Source organism: Myiozetetes cayanensis, unplaced genomic scaffold (genome assembly GCF_022539395.1).
Source record: "Myiozetetes cayanensis isolate MyiCay16 unplaced genomic scaffold, myiCay2020 scf4, whole genome shotgun sequence".
Lineage (NCBI taxonomy): Eukaryota > Metazoa > Chordata > Aves > Passeriformes > Tyrannidae > Myiozetetes > Myiozetetes cayanensis.
The window spans coordinates 16,084,189-16,099,001 of record NW_026087631.1 but is presented as its reverse complement, the minus strand read 5'-3'; the positions used below and the strand labels follow the sequence as shown (position 1 = coordinate 16,099,001).

General features: G+C 38.0%; 1 protein-coding gene across 1 annotated transcript; it reads left to right on the top strand.

Annotated features, from left to right (window-relative positions):
• The first annotated feature begins 2,530 nt into the window (after positions 1 to 2,530).
• On the top strand, positions 2,531 to 13,321 carry LOC126647117 (zinc finger protein 474). The gene is made up of 3 exons (XM_050329046.1): positions 2,531 to 3,154; positions 9,809 to 9,989; positions 13,102 to 13,321. The coding sequence occupies exons 1-3, from the start codon at positions 2,723 to 2,725 to the stop codon at positions 13,251 to 13,253; spliced, it is 765 nt and encodes a 254-aa protein (XP_050185003.1). The 5' UTR covers positions 2,531 to 2,722; the 3' UTR covers positions 13,254 to 13,321.
• The last annotated feature ends 1,492 nt before the right edge of the window (positions 13,322 to 14,813 follow it).

Below are 14,813 nucleotides of genomic sequence, written 5' to 3'. Positions count from 1 at the left end.
GAGTAGAGAAATGTTTTCCCACAGCTATAGTCAACGATCAATTGTACCCTCCCACTTTATTGAAAAACATATTGCAACATTTTTAAAAGGAAAACATAAGAAAGTTTTATGTTTTGAAATGTAAAATCATGGTCTGATTTACTTCCATAACTTTACCGCTGAGCTTGAGAGAAAATTTGAACCGCTCATATGCCTTTTCATTTCACACTGAATTTATATGAAGTTTCCAAATAATAACAGTCAACTTGGCAGGAATAAATGTAGACCAAATGGTGTAATCCCCACAAGGAAACATAATTCTCTTATGAAGTATTTACAATAGCAAGTTTGGAAATCCAACAATAGGTTATATTGTTAATAGATTGTTTATAGCATCTTTTATTGACTGATTCATTCCTAATGGCAACAGATTTAGTCACCTAACATTCTTCATGTGGCAGGCAGTTCAATGTTCACTGTTGCTTTAAGAATCCTCTCAGGTAGCAGAAAGTTTCAGTCTGACATAAATCAATAAATAGGACATAAATAGGACCTTACAAAGTTCAGAAGTTCCCTGAAATGTAACTGAACTTTCTGATGCTCCCTTCCTGTGACCCGCCAATAACCCTTATCTCCCCTGCCTTCATGACCCTTTAATGTTTCCCTGGCTCTCCATTCCCTTCATCCTCCTAAAGAGCTTGGCTATTTCCCAACTTGGATTCATCCAACAGGCCACTCTCCTTGGAAACTCTCCCAGTCTTTGAAACAGCATTGCAGTACAGTAGCCTCAATACTAGTTTGCAGATTTAAATTTCACATACTGCTGAACCTGTTATTTTGATATCTGAACTAAAAATGTCCAGTCCTACAGTTTTGTGTAACCTTCAGCATCCATTATATGTTTACCTGATAGCTTCAGACTTTGGCATATTTTTCCGCAAATTGTAGTTATCTAATAGAGTTTCAGATGAGGTGTTAACTTTGAGTGCTAAGTCCCTCAAGAATTTTATTTTTAACAGCTAAGTCCAACATATTTGTTCACAGAGATTTGTTCCAGTACAAATCATACATTGGGTCTGATGGTCTTCACATTTTCCAATTTGCCTACAAATAAATGTGAGCTTCACAGAAGTTTTTTTTTTTAAAGTAAGAAAGAATCCCAGGAATATGCAGCTTTGTGAGTATTTAGGTGAGCAGTGTGAATGCAGCAATCTAAACACTTTTTATGTGCCTGGCAAGAGAATGACTATGCACATGAACGTGGTGACAACTATAGCCCATGTCCTTAAGATATCCCTTAGAATATTTGAGAGACTAGAATGAGCTCAGTACTTCTCTGTGGCACAAAGTTTGTCATCTAAAAAACTGCATCATTACCCTTGAGTATAGTAAAATTAAGCCCCTGGGTTCAGAGGTGGGAGTGATAAGGGTGAAAAGGCTGTGGAGTGGAAACAAAGTCTTCCATGGTGCCATAACAATACAGCAGTAAAGAGCAGATCCAGGTTGGTTGGTTGCAGCTGAGAAAGTGAACTGAGACAGGTCAGTGGAATCTCTGGATAAGTTTGTGGGTTAGGAACCCCCTAAAAGTTTGAAAGGATTGAGATAAAGTTTGGAATGTTTGGTAAGGGCAAGGTGACCGTTTAGCCAGCTGTTTCTTCTATTACAGAAAAAGTAGACTGTCCATGGCAGTTGCCTATCTATGCGACGTACTAGCTATTTTTTTTCTTGCAATAAAACAGTAGTCTCTACTATACAAGGATATGGTCTGAATTTTATTTTCTGATCCTTAAAGGAGGACCAGGGTAAAATATTATAAGAAATGAGCTTCTAAGGGATACAGCACAGATTTATCTGTACGCAGGGATAGACTGCACAGTGAAAAATGGAAATATGTTTAGTACTGTGTTGAGACTAAACAACAGCGGCCTTACCTTCTCCTCATATGGCATGTGCTTCAGCCCCCAAAGCATCTCACTAGCTCTTACTAATAAACCTGCTCAATTTTATTAATAACTCTCCTGTACTGGGAGAATCAAGATGGGTCAGAGAATTTGAGCCACCACCTCACAAGTACCAAATCCATCTTCTTTCATGTCCTTCATGTCTTTCCATCTTCTGAAACTAGAATTTTAGATTTACATTGTTCAACTGATCATTAAGGGTAAGGATATATTTGATGTTATTTATCTGCTATTTAAAAGTACAAGAGTAGTAAGGTTCCTTGTGATAAACCACTAGTTGGTAACCTCAACAAGGGAGAAGACATTTATTAATATGTACTAATTTCATTTGTTTCAGGATCATGTAAGAACAAAAGACAAAAGGAAAACACACAGAAACCCCCTTTCTCTACTGAAACAGCCATTAGATGTAGTGTTCCAGCTTTGAAGTCCCTAATACACATTGGCTCATGAAAATGGATTAAGAAGGTGTAAAATCATTCTGAACAGCAGACTTTCCCAAGACCTTTATGTGCAAGAGAGGGAGAAATTTCCCCAAATGTCCTATCCTTCATGGAAACAAATGCCAGGAAAAAGAATGTGAACAAAACTCATAGTTCTCCGTCAAGTCCTGGAGAAGACCCTACTAGTATCTCTAGCACCTTGCCCTCAGAGCATCATCTGGCACCATCCAACTTGCAGATCTTCCCAGAAATTTTCCGAAAGTAGTACATCTGTAAGCTGGACGCCAGTAAAGGTGACCAGGCACTGCAATAGCATCAAAACCATCAGATTTTTCAAACATGTCTCAAACGCCCTTTCCACCAAGGAGACCTGGCTTGAAGGTATGCTATATCTGTGGCAGAGAATTTGGGTCGCAGTCTATTTCTATACATGAATCTCAGTGCCTAAAGAAGTGGCATATTGAAAACGATCAACTACCAAAGCACCTTAGAAGACCAGAGCCCAGGAAACCTGAGGTCCTTCCTGGTGGTTCCTATACACTTGCAGATGAAAATGAGGCGGCTTATCAGAGTGCTCAAGCCCAGCTCGTGCCCTGTAGAAACTGTGGCAGAACCTTTTTTCCTGAGCGTCTCCCTGTGCATGAAAGGTGTTGCAGAGGAGGTAGCAGCACTCATAAATCTGGTAAAGGACCAAGAACTGGAACTGGCTCAGAAAGATATGGTCAATCTGAGGACCATCAAGGAATGAGTGGGGCTGCATCAGCTGCACAGGTAAATTGCTAAACATGTGCTGTATGAAAGGGTGTGGATGCATCTTGATACTTGGAAGATGAGGGGAGACTGGCTTCCCATCAAATTTAAGATCACTTTCCTTCAGAAGGACCTTTTGGCTCCAGGAAAAAGTTTATCTCCTGAATAGTAGAAAAAGAAAAGAGGAATACTGGGTGAATGGGGAAACTACTTATTCCTATTTGTTTCAACTTTCTTTTTGAAAGAGAGTAGTTGGGTTCTCCTTCTCTGTGGTCCTGTAAGAGTTATACCCCAAGAGGACCATTGTTTGCTATACCTCCCTAGACGATTCTCTTAAGTAGCTTAGGCAAGGTTTGGATGTTATATGTTTTATCAGATACTAGGTATTTTTATTTAGTAACCATGAAATGCAGTGTTTCATTGTCCTGTAAGCACTCCAGCACTCCAAATATGATTTTCATATTTTACCATTTTTCTTAACCTTGGCATGGAACATAAGTTTACTGAGGACTGCATGTTCAAAGGCAGCAGCTCTGGGTATAACAACAACAAAATAAATAGGACTGCACATTTCTTTCCACTGAATTTGGTTCAAGATCCAAGAATAAAGAAGCTGATTCACATTATCCAAAAACTATACAGAGTTTTGGAAAATGGCTTATTTTTTTCTGCATTTGTTTCTGCACAAGCTGTCTTTTGGCCAGGAGTTTTGTAAGATAGTTGTCTGAATTTAGGCCCAGTGTCTAAATTAAACATCTTTTTTTTTTTTTTTTTCAAATGGGGATTGGAATCCTGGTTTCCTACATTACTTTTGAAAATGAGATTTAACTTTTTCAGTCACCAAAGGAATGCAATGGTATGCAGAGCATTTCTAAAGATGCTTTAGATGTCAAAGGACATTACATGTTAGCTTACGAGCTGCTCAATAAAATGGAGATATAAGCATTACCCTAGCTCACATGAGACTAAAAGATAACAGGAAACATTTTTTTATTATGCTATATGAGGCCACTAACTGATAGATACTGTCAAATTAGGGTTCACTCCTTACGTCTTCTATCAGCAAATTTCAAATAATTCCAAGCAGTTCAAAGTGCTGCACAGCTGCATCTATAGGTATAGGAAGGGTGATGTTCTTGTTTTCACAACATTGTACCCTTTACCAAAGAACAGGCTTTGCTCTGAAAGTGATTGTTCAATGAAGGGCATGGGTGTGAAACAGAGAGTTTATTCCATCACACATAATTCTGGAGTTTAAAAAAAAAAAAAAAAAAAAAAAAGGACATGGGGCAATTGTCTATAGTTATAATGCTATCAAAAAGAAAAAAAAAAAAAAAGAAAAAAGGAAAAAGTTTAGAGCGTGGTTTGGCATTGACAGTGACTCTGTAAAATGTTACCCTCTTGCACAACAAATCTGTTCCCTGTGTGGATTCAGTCACATCTGCTGACTTGTTGAACAACAACATTATTACCACTTTTTACTTCTGTGAGCTTTGCAGAGCCAGAATGAAATCTGTTCAAATATGTTCTTCCTTCTGTGTGAACAACAGGTTTACTCGTTTACTTCCAAGCAGTTACAGTTCATCAGTTGCAACAGAACTAATGAGGCTGTACAGCTTGCAGTTTGTAATTGACTCTAAGGGACTTTATTATTAACAATGACTTTCAGGAATGGATGATGGATTTTACCTCTCTGAGGTCTTTTATGTTAATATTTTTAGAGCTGTTCTTTTGTTCACTTTAAAGGCAGAAAGTAGAACAGAAGACTGAAAGAAATGTCCTGTGATCCAAATGGTTCTTCAGGATTGGCAGACAGCTTATAAGAAGTGGTTAAAGGAAGCCTCTTTTCCATAGGTTTAAATTCTCTGTGTGAAGGTCTGTATTTACAGTTGAAAATTTTGAAAGCTCCACACATGGAAGGATGTGGAAAAGCATTAAGCTTATGGAAGAACTGCAGATTTGCTATGAACAGGAACAAGGTCTGTGTGTCCTCTAAAGTCTTCATCTTTTTCCAACATATGGTTTGAGTTTTGCTCACCTTACCAGCTCCTCAGCTACTTATTAATTCTGTTAAAAAATAGTACTCCATTAGTGCTGGAGTGAAATGGCAATCTGTTTTGGTCCTGTCTGGGAAGCATTTGGGGCAGCCTATTGTCTCATTTAACAGACCTACTTGCTGTGATGGTGAATTATTTAAGTACTTATTTAAAGTCCTGATTCAGCAAAACATCAGAGAAAAAGACTAACTGAAAAAAAATCCAACCCTTGTATAAGTGTATTTAAGAGAAGTAATGCTACTGTCAAATTAATTTATGCAATGAAAGATGCCCTATATGAAAAAGCTGAATTTTCTTCATTTACAAAACGAAAGTTTTGACTGATTTAATAGTACACCATGTGAAGGACATCTCAACTTTACAACTGCAAGCACTTCTGCCTGTGTGCCTCTGTCCTGGAGCTCCCTGCCCTTTAGCAAGTGAAGGGCCAACTAGGCTGTTGTCGTTACTGACAAACTCTTTTGCAGTTTTGCATTAAATGTTTTTAGAGCTGGAGACACATCAGCCTTTGTAAATCATCTCTTCCACTAATTGCCCTTGCTCTCAGAATCAGTGAACACATCTGAGTTAATCCTGTGTGACTTTGTACAACAAACCACCGCCTATGCTTAAAGACTCAGAAATTCTGCTTTGGATTCTGTCGTGATACCCCCAAAAATGGAAGTGACGTCTGGAGCTTCTGAAAATCAGACTTGCACTAGAACAGAGTCTGTGTTTTATTCTTTCATAGAAAAAAGTGTGTGGTACGTGTAAGTGAGCACCAGTGACTTGCCGTGTGTGTATGAGTTATGGGATTTTTGACAATAGATATCGCTGATCTTGGAAGCCTATTAGATGTATCACCAGCAGCTGCTGCTGCCATCTGCTGTTTTCTTCTTATCAGGTGAACTACCTAAAAAGATATCACTGATCTTTCTTTGCTGTATTGCAATGCATTTTAACACAGCATAAACCTTGAAAATTTTTGTAGCAACAATGTTGATGTTGTATTTTGCTCTAGCACAAAGCCATCTAGGCGCTTGGTAAAAGAAAGACTCCTTCAGATGCTGTGTAATTCTAATGAAGGTGGGAAGTCAACGAAAAGCTTTGCTTGCCTCGATTGCAGTGGTTTTGAACACCTTTTTAGGAGAATTCTGGCAAAGAAATTTTCAAATATGGAAAGTTAATTGAGAATGGACAGTGAATGGATGGTTTGAACGAAACTTATCATTGGGAATGATTGAGTTTCTTGCCTTTCTTTTTATACACAAAATGTACATGTTCATTATCCTGATGTATTTCAATTAAAATAAAACACATCAGGAGCGAAATGGGATATTCTAGTGCTCTCAGCGGAGTAATATCTTTAATTACCAGCATCATCTGGCAGAATTACTGTTCAAAGAAATTTTGTACACAGGCATATGACCAGTCCTAACATTTGTGCTTGGGGTAGTTGTGTTGGGGCAGTGGCTGAAATTACTCCAGTGGGGTGTGAAATGCAACTTTGCATAGTCATGAGATCTATGCCACAGCTTGTCCCTGTCCTTTATGCAAAATGCTTTCTACTTTCCGGAGAGGAATGTGTGAAAAGAACTGCTTTCATACAACAGAATGGTGCTGCTAAGTGTTTGTACCAATCTTTTTTTGAGCCTCTGTTGCTTGGGCAATTCAAGTCTATGATGAGAGCTCTGTCCTAGAGCAAGATGCTTCCCCTCTTCCCATTAAAATACGTGGATAACTAAACAAATAGGAAAGGCGAGGTGTGTGCAGTCCTAGATGATAAATATTTATGTAGCAGAGCTTGGGAGACAGTCTTATTGTGTACTTAAGAAGAAATTAAAAGCTTTGTGCAGTATGGAAGGATTTGACCTCATGTAACACCATAACAGCAGCCTGGGGCTAACCTCAAGTAATGTCAGGTCTATTGAAAATACATAGTTGCATAGCCCTCTGAGCTAAATAACTTCATTCATAGTCACGCAGACATACTTAGCAGTCTTGGAGAAAAAAAGAAAATACTGAGACACCAGAGGAAAGCCTAGCTACACTGTTAGGTATTTGTAGGTATTTTTATAATAACACATATCCTCAGGAACAGACCTTCCCTACAACCCTTTTTAAAAGTTAAAAACAAAGCAGTGAGCAGACAGCCTAGCCACTGGCCTGTGAGTAGTTTGGGTTGGAAAATTGTGGTGTTTCCAAAAATAGTTTCATTTCAAACTGCAGGCCTCCAGATGTGACATTTGGGATAAGCACACACTGAAGAGAAAAAGAAAGGAAGGGTAAATATCATCAGCTGTAGAAATTCCAAGTAAAGCTTATCATATCTTGGATTCCACAGTTAAAAAATGAGAAACCTGTTACTACCAATTGTAAGGCTAATCCACTTCAGATTTTATTTTTCAGGTTTTCAACATGTGTGCAGAGAAGGATTTGTGTGTATAATTGTATGTCTGGTGATGATTCAAACTCACTATTTTTCTGGAAAAAAAAAAAATTCTATCCTTAGAGTGACCTGATTCCTTTTAATTAATTTTGGTCTCTTCTATTGTTTCTGTACAGTTTTTAATTGTGGAAGTTACAAAAGACAGACATTTCTACTTGAACAGATTTCTACAACATTTTTACCAGGATTCCTTTTTCCCTTTCTGGTAGTATATAAAGAGTTCCCACAAACCAAATGCACATCAAATTGCTCTTTCCTAGTTTTCAGCCAGTAAATAACCTATTTTAATGAATGGTAGGAACCTAGCTAATGAACCTAGTGAGAAATATGTGTTCCCAGTGATTTTACAACTAGCATTTTTTAAGGAAACCATTTCTAAAATGCTGTAACATACTCAAAACAGGAATGCACACTGAAATGAGTCCCCTGATCTCAACAATTCAGATAATATTCTTAATTAAACCTCTCCAGAGCCTACAAATAAACATATAGTGCCTTCAAAAAACTCTGTGTCTGGATCCAGAGTCTTATCTCCAAATCAGACAAGGTTTAGCTCAAGACCTGAAGCAAGGAGGTAGGTGAAAATTGATAGTGAAAAATCAGAAGGTGTTCTTAAAATAGCTGTTGACATATTCACCTACAAATAGGAGGAGAAGGGTATGTTTTTATATTTATTACAAATATACATGTATAAATACTGTGTTATCAAAGGTAGCTAAGGAAATTCCATTTGAAAGTCAAGAGGCTGAAATGTCCTTGGAGAGACTGTCTTTCGATGTCGTATTTCAAGTCACTGTGAGAACTTTCTAGATTAAGTCTACCTTTTCCCAGCAAAAATACACTTTATAGAGTAGTATTTCTTCTTGTAATTGAGTTTACATGTGTGATACAGGAAAGCAAGCTTATGCAGATTGTTCACTAATGACATTTTCAGACTGTAACATAAATGCGAGAACTGCCCAGAATTTCTTGAACACACTCGTGGGCTGACAGAGAGAGTCATAAATACTGGAACAGGTTATTCTTTGTCTTAAACAGCAGCAGAGGAAAAAATTAAATCCCCACCTCCCTTGTTTGAGTGAGAAAGGCTTCCCATGTTTGGTCTGGCCTGGCTGTCCCTCTATCTTTAGGAGAGCGGGGGACAGCTCATCTCTTACTGGTATTCTGCAGTCAGAAGTGTAGGAAGTGCTGGCAGTTGTGAGACCCATCTGTGTGCCTCCAAGTTCTGTCTCTACAGTGTTTTTTTATGCTACCAGTAGGGCTGGTATTGACACCACACCTAGCCCAGGACACGCCTAAGGACACAGCCGAGTCCATAATCTACCATACCACAGTAATTATACATTTTTCAGCCTTAGAATATGTATTTGTGAAGTTTGGGACTGAGGAATCTTTTTCTTCCATTGTTGAGCTGTTTTTTTCTGAGAACAATAGCATATTTGCAGTGTGGAAACAATAACTTGCTTAGAGTCCAGTTCTACACTCACTACAGTTAGTGGCAAAGTTCACACTGAGGCCTTTGGGATAAACAAACAGCAATTCCTATTTTACCCTTCATCCTGAAATATCCTGGGTTGATTTTAATCCTCGCAGGCTAAGAATTCCATCAACTAACTGAACTGTGGCAAAAAAAAGTAACATGGGGTAAGGGACCACAATCACTGCTTGGGACAGCTACCCTCACTCTCCAACTTTAGAGAGACACTAAAGCTGGACACAGTGGTTTGAGCTGTGTTCTGCCAGAAGATGGAGTCTGTCTGTTACTGCAGCTGTGTTCAGCTGAGGAAGCTTTTGTTGCTTCTTTACATGTTACTTCTACTTGGTCCATAAAAAAGAGCTTCAGTCATTTAAGGTGGATGCTGCTCCCCAGCAACCTGATGAAGCAAAGTTGTTTCTGCATGTGAAGACTGAGCATTTCTATGAACTCGAAGGTGTGAAAATAGCTAAGTATTAGTCACACACGTGAATTTTCAGCCCAGTATCTGCAGAATGAACCCATCTGTTAATGAGGTGATATCTCTTACAAGCTTCAAGACTGAATGCAAACAAAACAGAATTGCTAGAAACAGTTACACTGATTTCACGAGTATCAGGTTCTTTATCTACATGACTGCTTTCATCCACAGTCATTCTGATTCAAAATTAATGTTGAAACCAGTATTTATTCTTCTTCACCATTTTTACTTGCAGGCAAAAGTGATAAAACGGCCACCAACAGTGATTTGTTACATATGTGGTCGTGAGTATGGAACAAAATCTATTAGTATTCATGAACCACAATGCCTGAAAAAATGGCACCAGGAGAATGACAACCTACCCAAGCACTTGAGAAGGCCAGAACCTAAAAAGCCTGAAGTCAGAATTGTGCAAGGTAAGATATAGACCAAGTTAAGATCTGGGAGGAAGAAAGTGGGAGGAACAAAAAATAAAAATAAAATAAAATAAAAATTTTTTAAAAAAGTAATTTTAAGTAGTAGATAAATAGTTTGCAAGAACTTCTTTCTCCAGTTTACTTGTTTTAAGCTTTCTGTTAAGTATCAAGTTATTCTGTGGAGCATCCATGAGAAGTGAGAGTAGTCACTGACTCTGGGACATGCCTACTGGGGCAGTCCCCTTTATGTGTCAGTATGTTCGGAATCAAAACACAAATAGATTAGCAACATGCTTCACAGCTTTTGACTCCTTTCAACACTGTAGATAGGCATGTTTTAAAGTAAGCAAAAACATCCAAGAGTAATGCGCAGACTTGACACATACAGTCATTAAAATAAAATACCCTTGGGCAACATACGTATAGATACTTCAACTACGTTCTTCTACAGTCAGCATCCAGTGGATGTTATTGATCCATTTTTAATTCTGTCAATTTGGCATGTTTGTTCTGTGGGTTCTGTTTTATAAGTTTCCACTTCTTGAAGTCAACAAACATTGATAATCCCCAGCACCCACAGAGGTGGGCTCCAGTATGTGTTCCGGGGGATGATGTGCTCAGTGTAGGACCAAAAAGAAATCCTTACCTGTGCTTTGCCTGAAAGCTGTTCCCAGGGCTTCCCTATTCTCATGTAAAGTTATTTCACCTTTTCTTCTGGATGCTTTCCCTGGCCCTGCCAGCTGGTCTGAGCTACTTTGGGCCAAGTTTGGACCACTTCCTCACTCACAGGCATTTAATCCACACATGCTTTTTTTTATATTCCCCATAATTTCCCTCAGCTTCCCCTAATGTCTGGAAAAGTAGACAAAGTCTCCTACAACTCACTGTGAAAGAGTCATACACTAGGTCAGTTTACAGCAGTACAAAGAAATATGTCCTCAGAAGACACACAGAAGAGAGCAGGATCACAGAGAACACTAAACAGCTGTTCAAAATAATAATCAAAGATCAAATAATGTCAAATCATAACTTGGTTAACAGATGCCAAGTGGCAGAGTTGAATCTGCAGTAAATGATATGTTCAAAAGATGTTTTCATTGTGTTTGCTCTTTTAGATGTTAAACACTTTTTAGTTATTACACATTTTGTGGTAAAACAGATGGAGAAAATGAGAATTCCATGTGAAAGAGAAGGATGCAAAAGGACAAATATGTTTTTTTTTAAATACACTGTTCTTATTTTGAAGGAGTGGAAGCAGAAAGACAACCACTCTTTGAGAAAACAATCTAGCAGAAAGCTCAGAAAATTGCTGTATGCAGTGAGTCATATCAGGCATCTCTCATCTCCTGTGAGGTGTTGTGTGCCTATGGTTCCCCAGGGGACATTGACCTGCTTCCAACATCTGTCCCTAAATGCCTGCTGATGCAAGCCTGATCAGTTCTGTAGTTTGAGCTAAAATTGTTGTTCCCCCTGCAGTTGCCTCATACTCCTGGCCTCAAGAAAATAATCTCAGTGTTGTTCTTTTTCCGTAAGAGTTACTCTCGATCATCTGGTAAATGCTATAACTGACCTTGAGACCACATGCATGTACTGCATGTCTCACAGTTTCTCATTTCAGGGAGGAGGGATTACTCCTGTTGTTGAATAAAACAGGCAATGTTCAAAAAAAGCTCAGAAATATTAACTGCTTACATAAAACTTTTTATAACTTACATAAATCTTTTTTTGAAAACTCCAGTGTCACGGGAAGACAACCACTGCCCTCATTACACAGTGTTTTGTTTGTGGAATGCCTAACACATGCCTTCAAGGAGAAAGTCATCTCTCTTTCTCTTTCCCTCCCTCTTTTTTTTTTTTTATATTCCATAAACTCACCAAAGTACAGAAAATACACATTCATTTCCTGCAAGCAAAGGGGATATTTGTCTCAGCCAAGAAAAGAAACACTACTTGGTTGCTCTTCTAACAAAAAGAACATTAGGAACAGGCATATTAAGAGATCTAAGGCTTATTGTGGTTATGTGAACCATTGGATATGAATCATATTAAAATTGTATGGGCCTTTAATGAAGGGCTCTATCATGTGCCAATGACAGAAACCATGGAATTTTTTAAAATGCACAAATCCTTTTCTTTTAAAAATTGCTAAAAGTTCAAAGAAAAAAACCAGATTTTTAAATATTTTTCTATATTGTCATACCATTTGAGAAGGGTGAAGCAAATACATCTTCAATTCAAGCCATGTGGATTTTTTTCTACATGTACTTCAAATGAAAACTCTTAAGGACTAAGTCCAGGTATTAAGCAACCTTCCTGGCCTTTTTGCAAATCAGTTTGAGACAATACTATGTGAAAAGGGAAGTCCATTTCAAGATGAAAGTAAACAAGATATTTTTTTTATACCCAAATCTTGAAAATACATCTGAGTGTTTGAAGAATGCTCTTGCATTTTCAGAGCAGTCCTTCTTCCCACAGTGGAAAATAACTGAGGGTAAGACTGGATTAGCGTTTAGATCACAATACATGTATCAGTGCAGTGACCTCATAGGAAGCTGTGGCTTCAAAGTACTGTAGGTTTTGTCTGTAAGGTTTTGAGCTTATCTAAGATTTACTCCACTTTTTAGCAAAACTTGCATAAACTCCAACAGGAAGAAAATTGAACCCCTTTTCCATAGCAGTGCAAAGAGCATATTCTCAAGTAGGATACACTCCCGCCCATAGCCATGGTCAGATAACACATGCTGATTAAACAGAACTTGAGGTGAAGCCAAAAAGTGAATTTGCTGATAATAGTATGTATGCAAAGATGTTAGTAATTAGCTTAGAATGCACATCATAACACACAGCATGATGTTTTCTCTGTACTCTCATACAATACAAAATGATTCAGTTTGAAGTTAATTTAATTCAACCCCTGGGACAAAAAGCAGAGTCTTTTTTATGTATTTTTTACTCTTTTGCTTCTTTCTTTTCTTTTTCATTTGCAAAAGCAATATGGTTTGGTTAAACTGAAAGGCTCAGTCAACAGGTATTTCCTGAAAATATTTTCCATAAAGAGTTGAATGTGGGTCTCCAGAATGAAAGCTGATACTTTCTTTTTCTAATTTTCCAGCCAAAGGTTTCTATGATCTTGATTCTTTAAATGAGGCAGCCTGGAGCAGCGCCCAGACCCAGCTAGTTCCATGTGATATTTGTGGGCGTACTTTTCTTCCAGACAGACTGATCGTCCACCAGAGGTCCTGTAAACCGAAACCTGCAAAGTGAAGTGGATGTAACACACATAGATACAAATACATGCCTGCTAACATACAAACGCACATGTTTACCCTAAGCTCGATAAAATATATGTGCATGTGTATGTACATGAAGGCACACACATGCACCCATACCTTTCAGACAAACCACAAGAGAAATAAAATTCAGCTGAGAGGCATGGCCATCAAAACTGTAGTGCGTAGTCATATCGTGTGCTCCAGAAGTCTCTAGAGTAAAAATCAGCACTTACTACTAAAGGGTAAGGTGAAATACAGAAAATTATTTCCTTGATAATTTTGTTTACCCTCTATCAAGGACTTCTCTGGTTAGTGTAAAGAACTGCAGCTGAACTTGACTAATCAGAGAAACCAAGTAGCTCCTTTAATGAAGTTTGTTCATTTTTGTTAGGATTTTTGGGGTTTTATGGGGAGGAAGTTGTGTCTTTGTCCATTTTCTATTCAACTATTCAACTATTTAAGGATTCCCACTTAGAGCTTAAATCCAAGGAGCACTCCGGGGTTCACATCCCTGTGTGACAGTGCATCATGAAGACCTTGACTGCCACAAGTGAAACATTCCCATATAAAGGGACTCAGTCATGGGTCATAGAAGCAAAAATTGGCTTTTAGAAATACCCCAGAAATGCCCTCTTCTTGGAGCTTTTTGTGCTTAAGAATGATACTGACCATGTGATTTATCCTCAGCTCAGTAAACTGGTCATGCCCAAAATATTTTAAGTCAGAGAAGCATATCTTGAACTTTATATAATAAGGAAATGTATTTTTATGTCAAGATAAAACATGGGTAGTGTCCCAGATGGTTGCCATAAAATACCACTCTTCCCTCTCTATCAAATGTGGCTATAACAGAGTGCCAGTATTGGCAAGAAGGATAGGTATACTACAATAAAGCTGTGGGGAAGGTGTTTGATGATGCTATTTTGTTATGTAGAAGAATCAGTGCCAAAACACATCAGTGAATAGGCTAAACACATGAAGGAAGTAATACTCACTTTTACAAGGTACAGCAGAGAACAATTATTATTATTTTACTTACTCTGTAACATTTTATTAAGTGGTGAGGTTATTCAAAAGGTATGACAAAATCCAGTACAAGTTTTGGAACAGCAATCTATGCTTCCTGATATTATGAAAAAAACTGTACATGTATATTTTAATCTGCGTGTTTAAGGCCTATAGTTGTCTGTTATGTATTGTGTGATCAATGTGACTTTTCTCAGAGCATTCACACTTACTATTGTACTTAAAAATCAGATGAAGTGGATGCCTTCATACACACTAAAATGAAATATAGGTACCAGCAACTTTTCTTTTCCAAGCTAGCAAGATGTGTGATTTGTGGAGTAAGTGAAACAAGAAGTAATATCATAGTTCTGTTATTAGAGAAATGCTCCTGGCTCCAGCCCTGGCAGGCTGTTAATTCAGACTGGAGAAGTACCAGCATTCTTTGGTGAAAATAATTTCCAAAACAATCAATGGTACCTCAGCAGCCCTTTCATCTTCGGAATGAGGGTTGTATAGTCTGAAGATAGATATCTTCAGGAGTCAA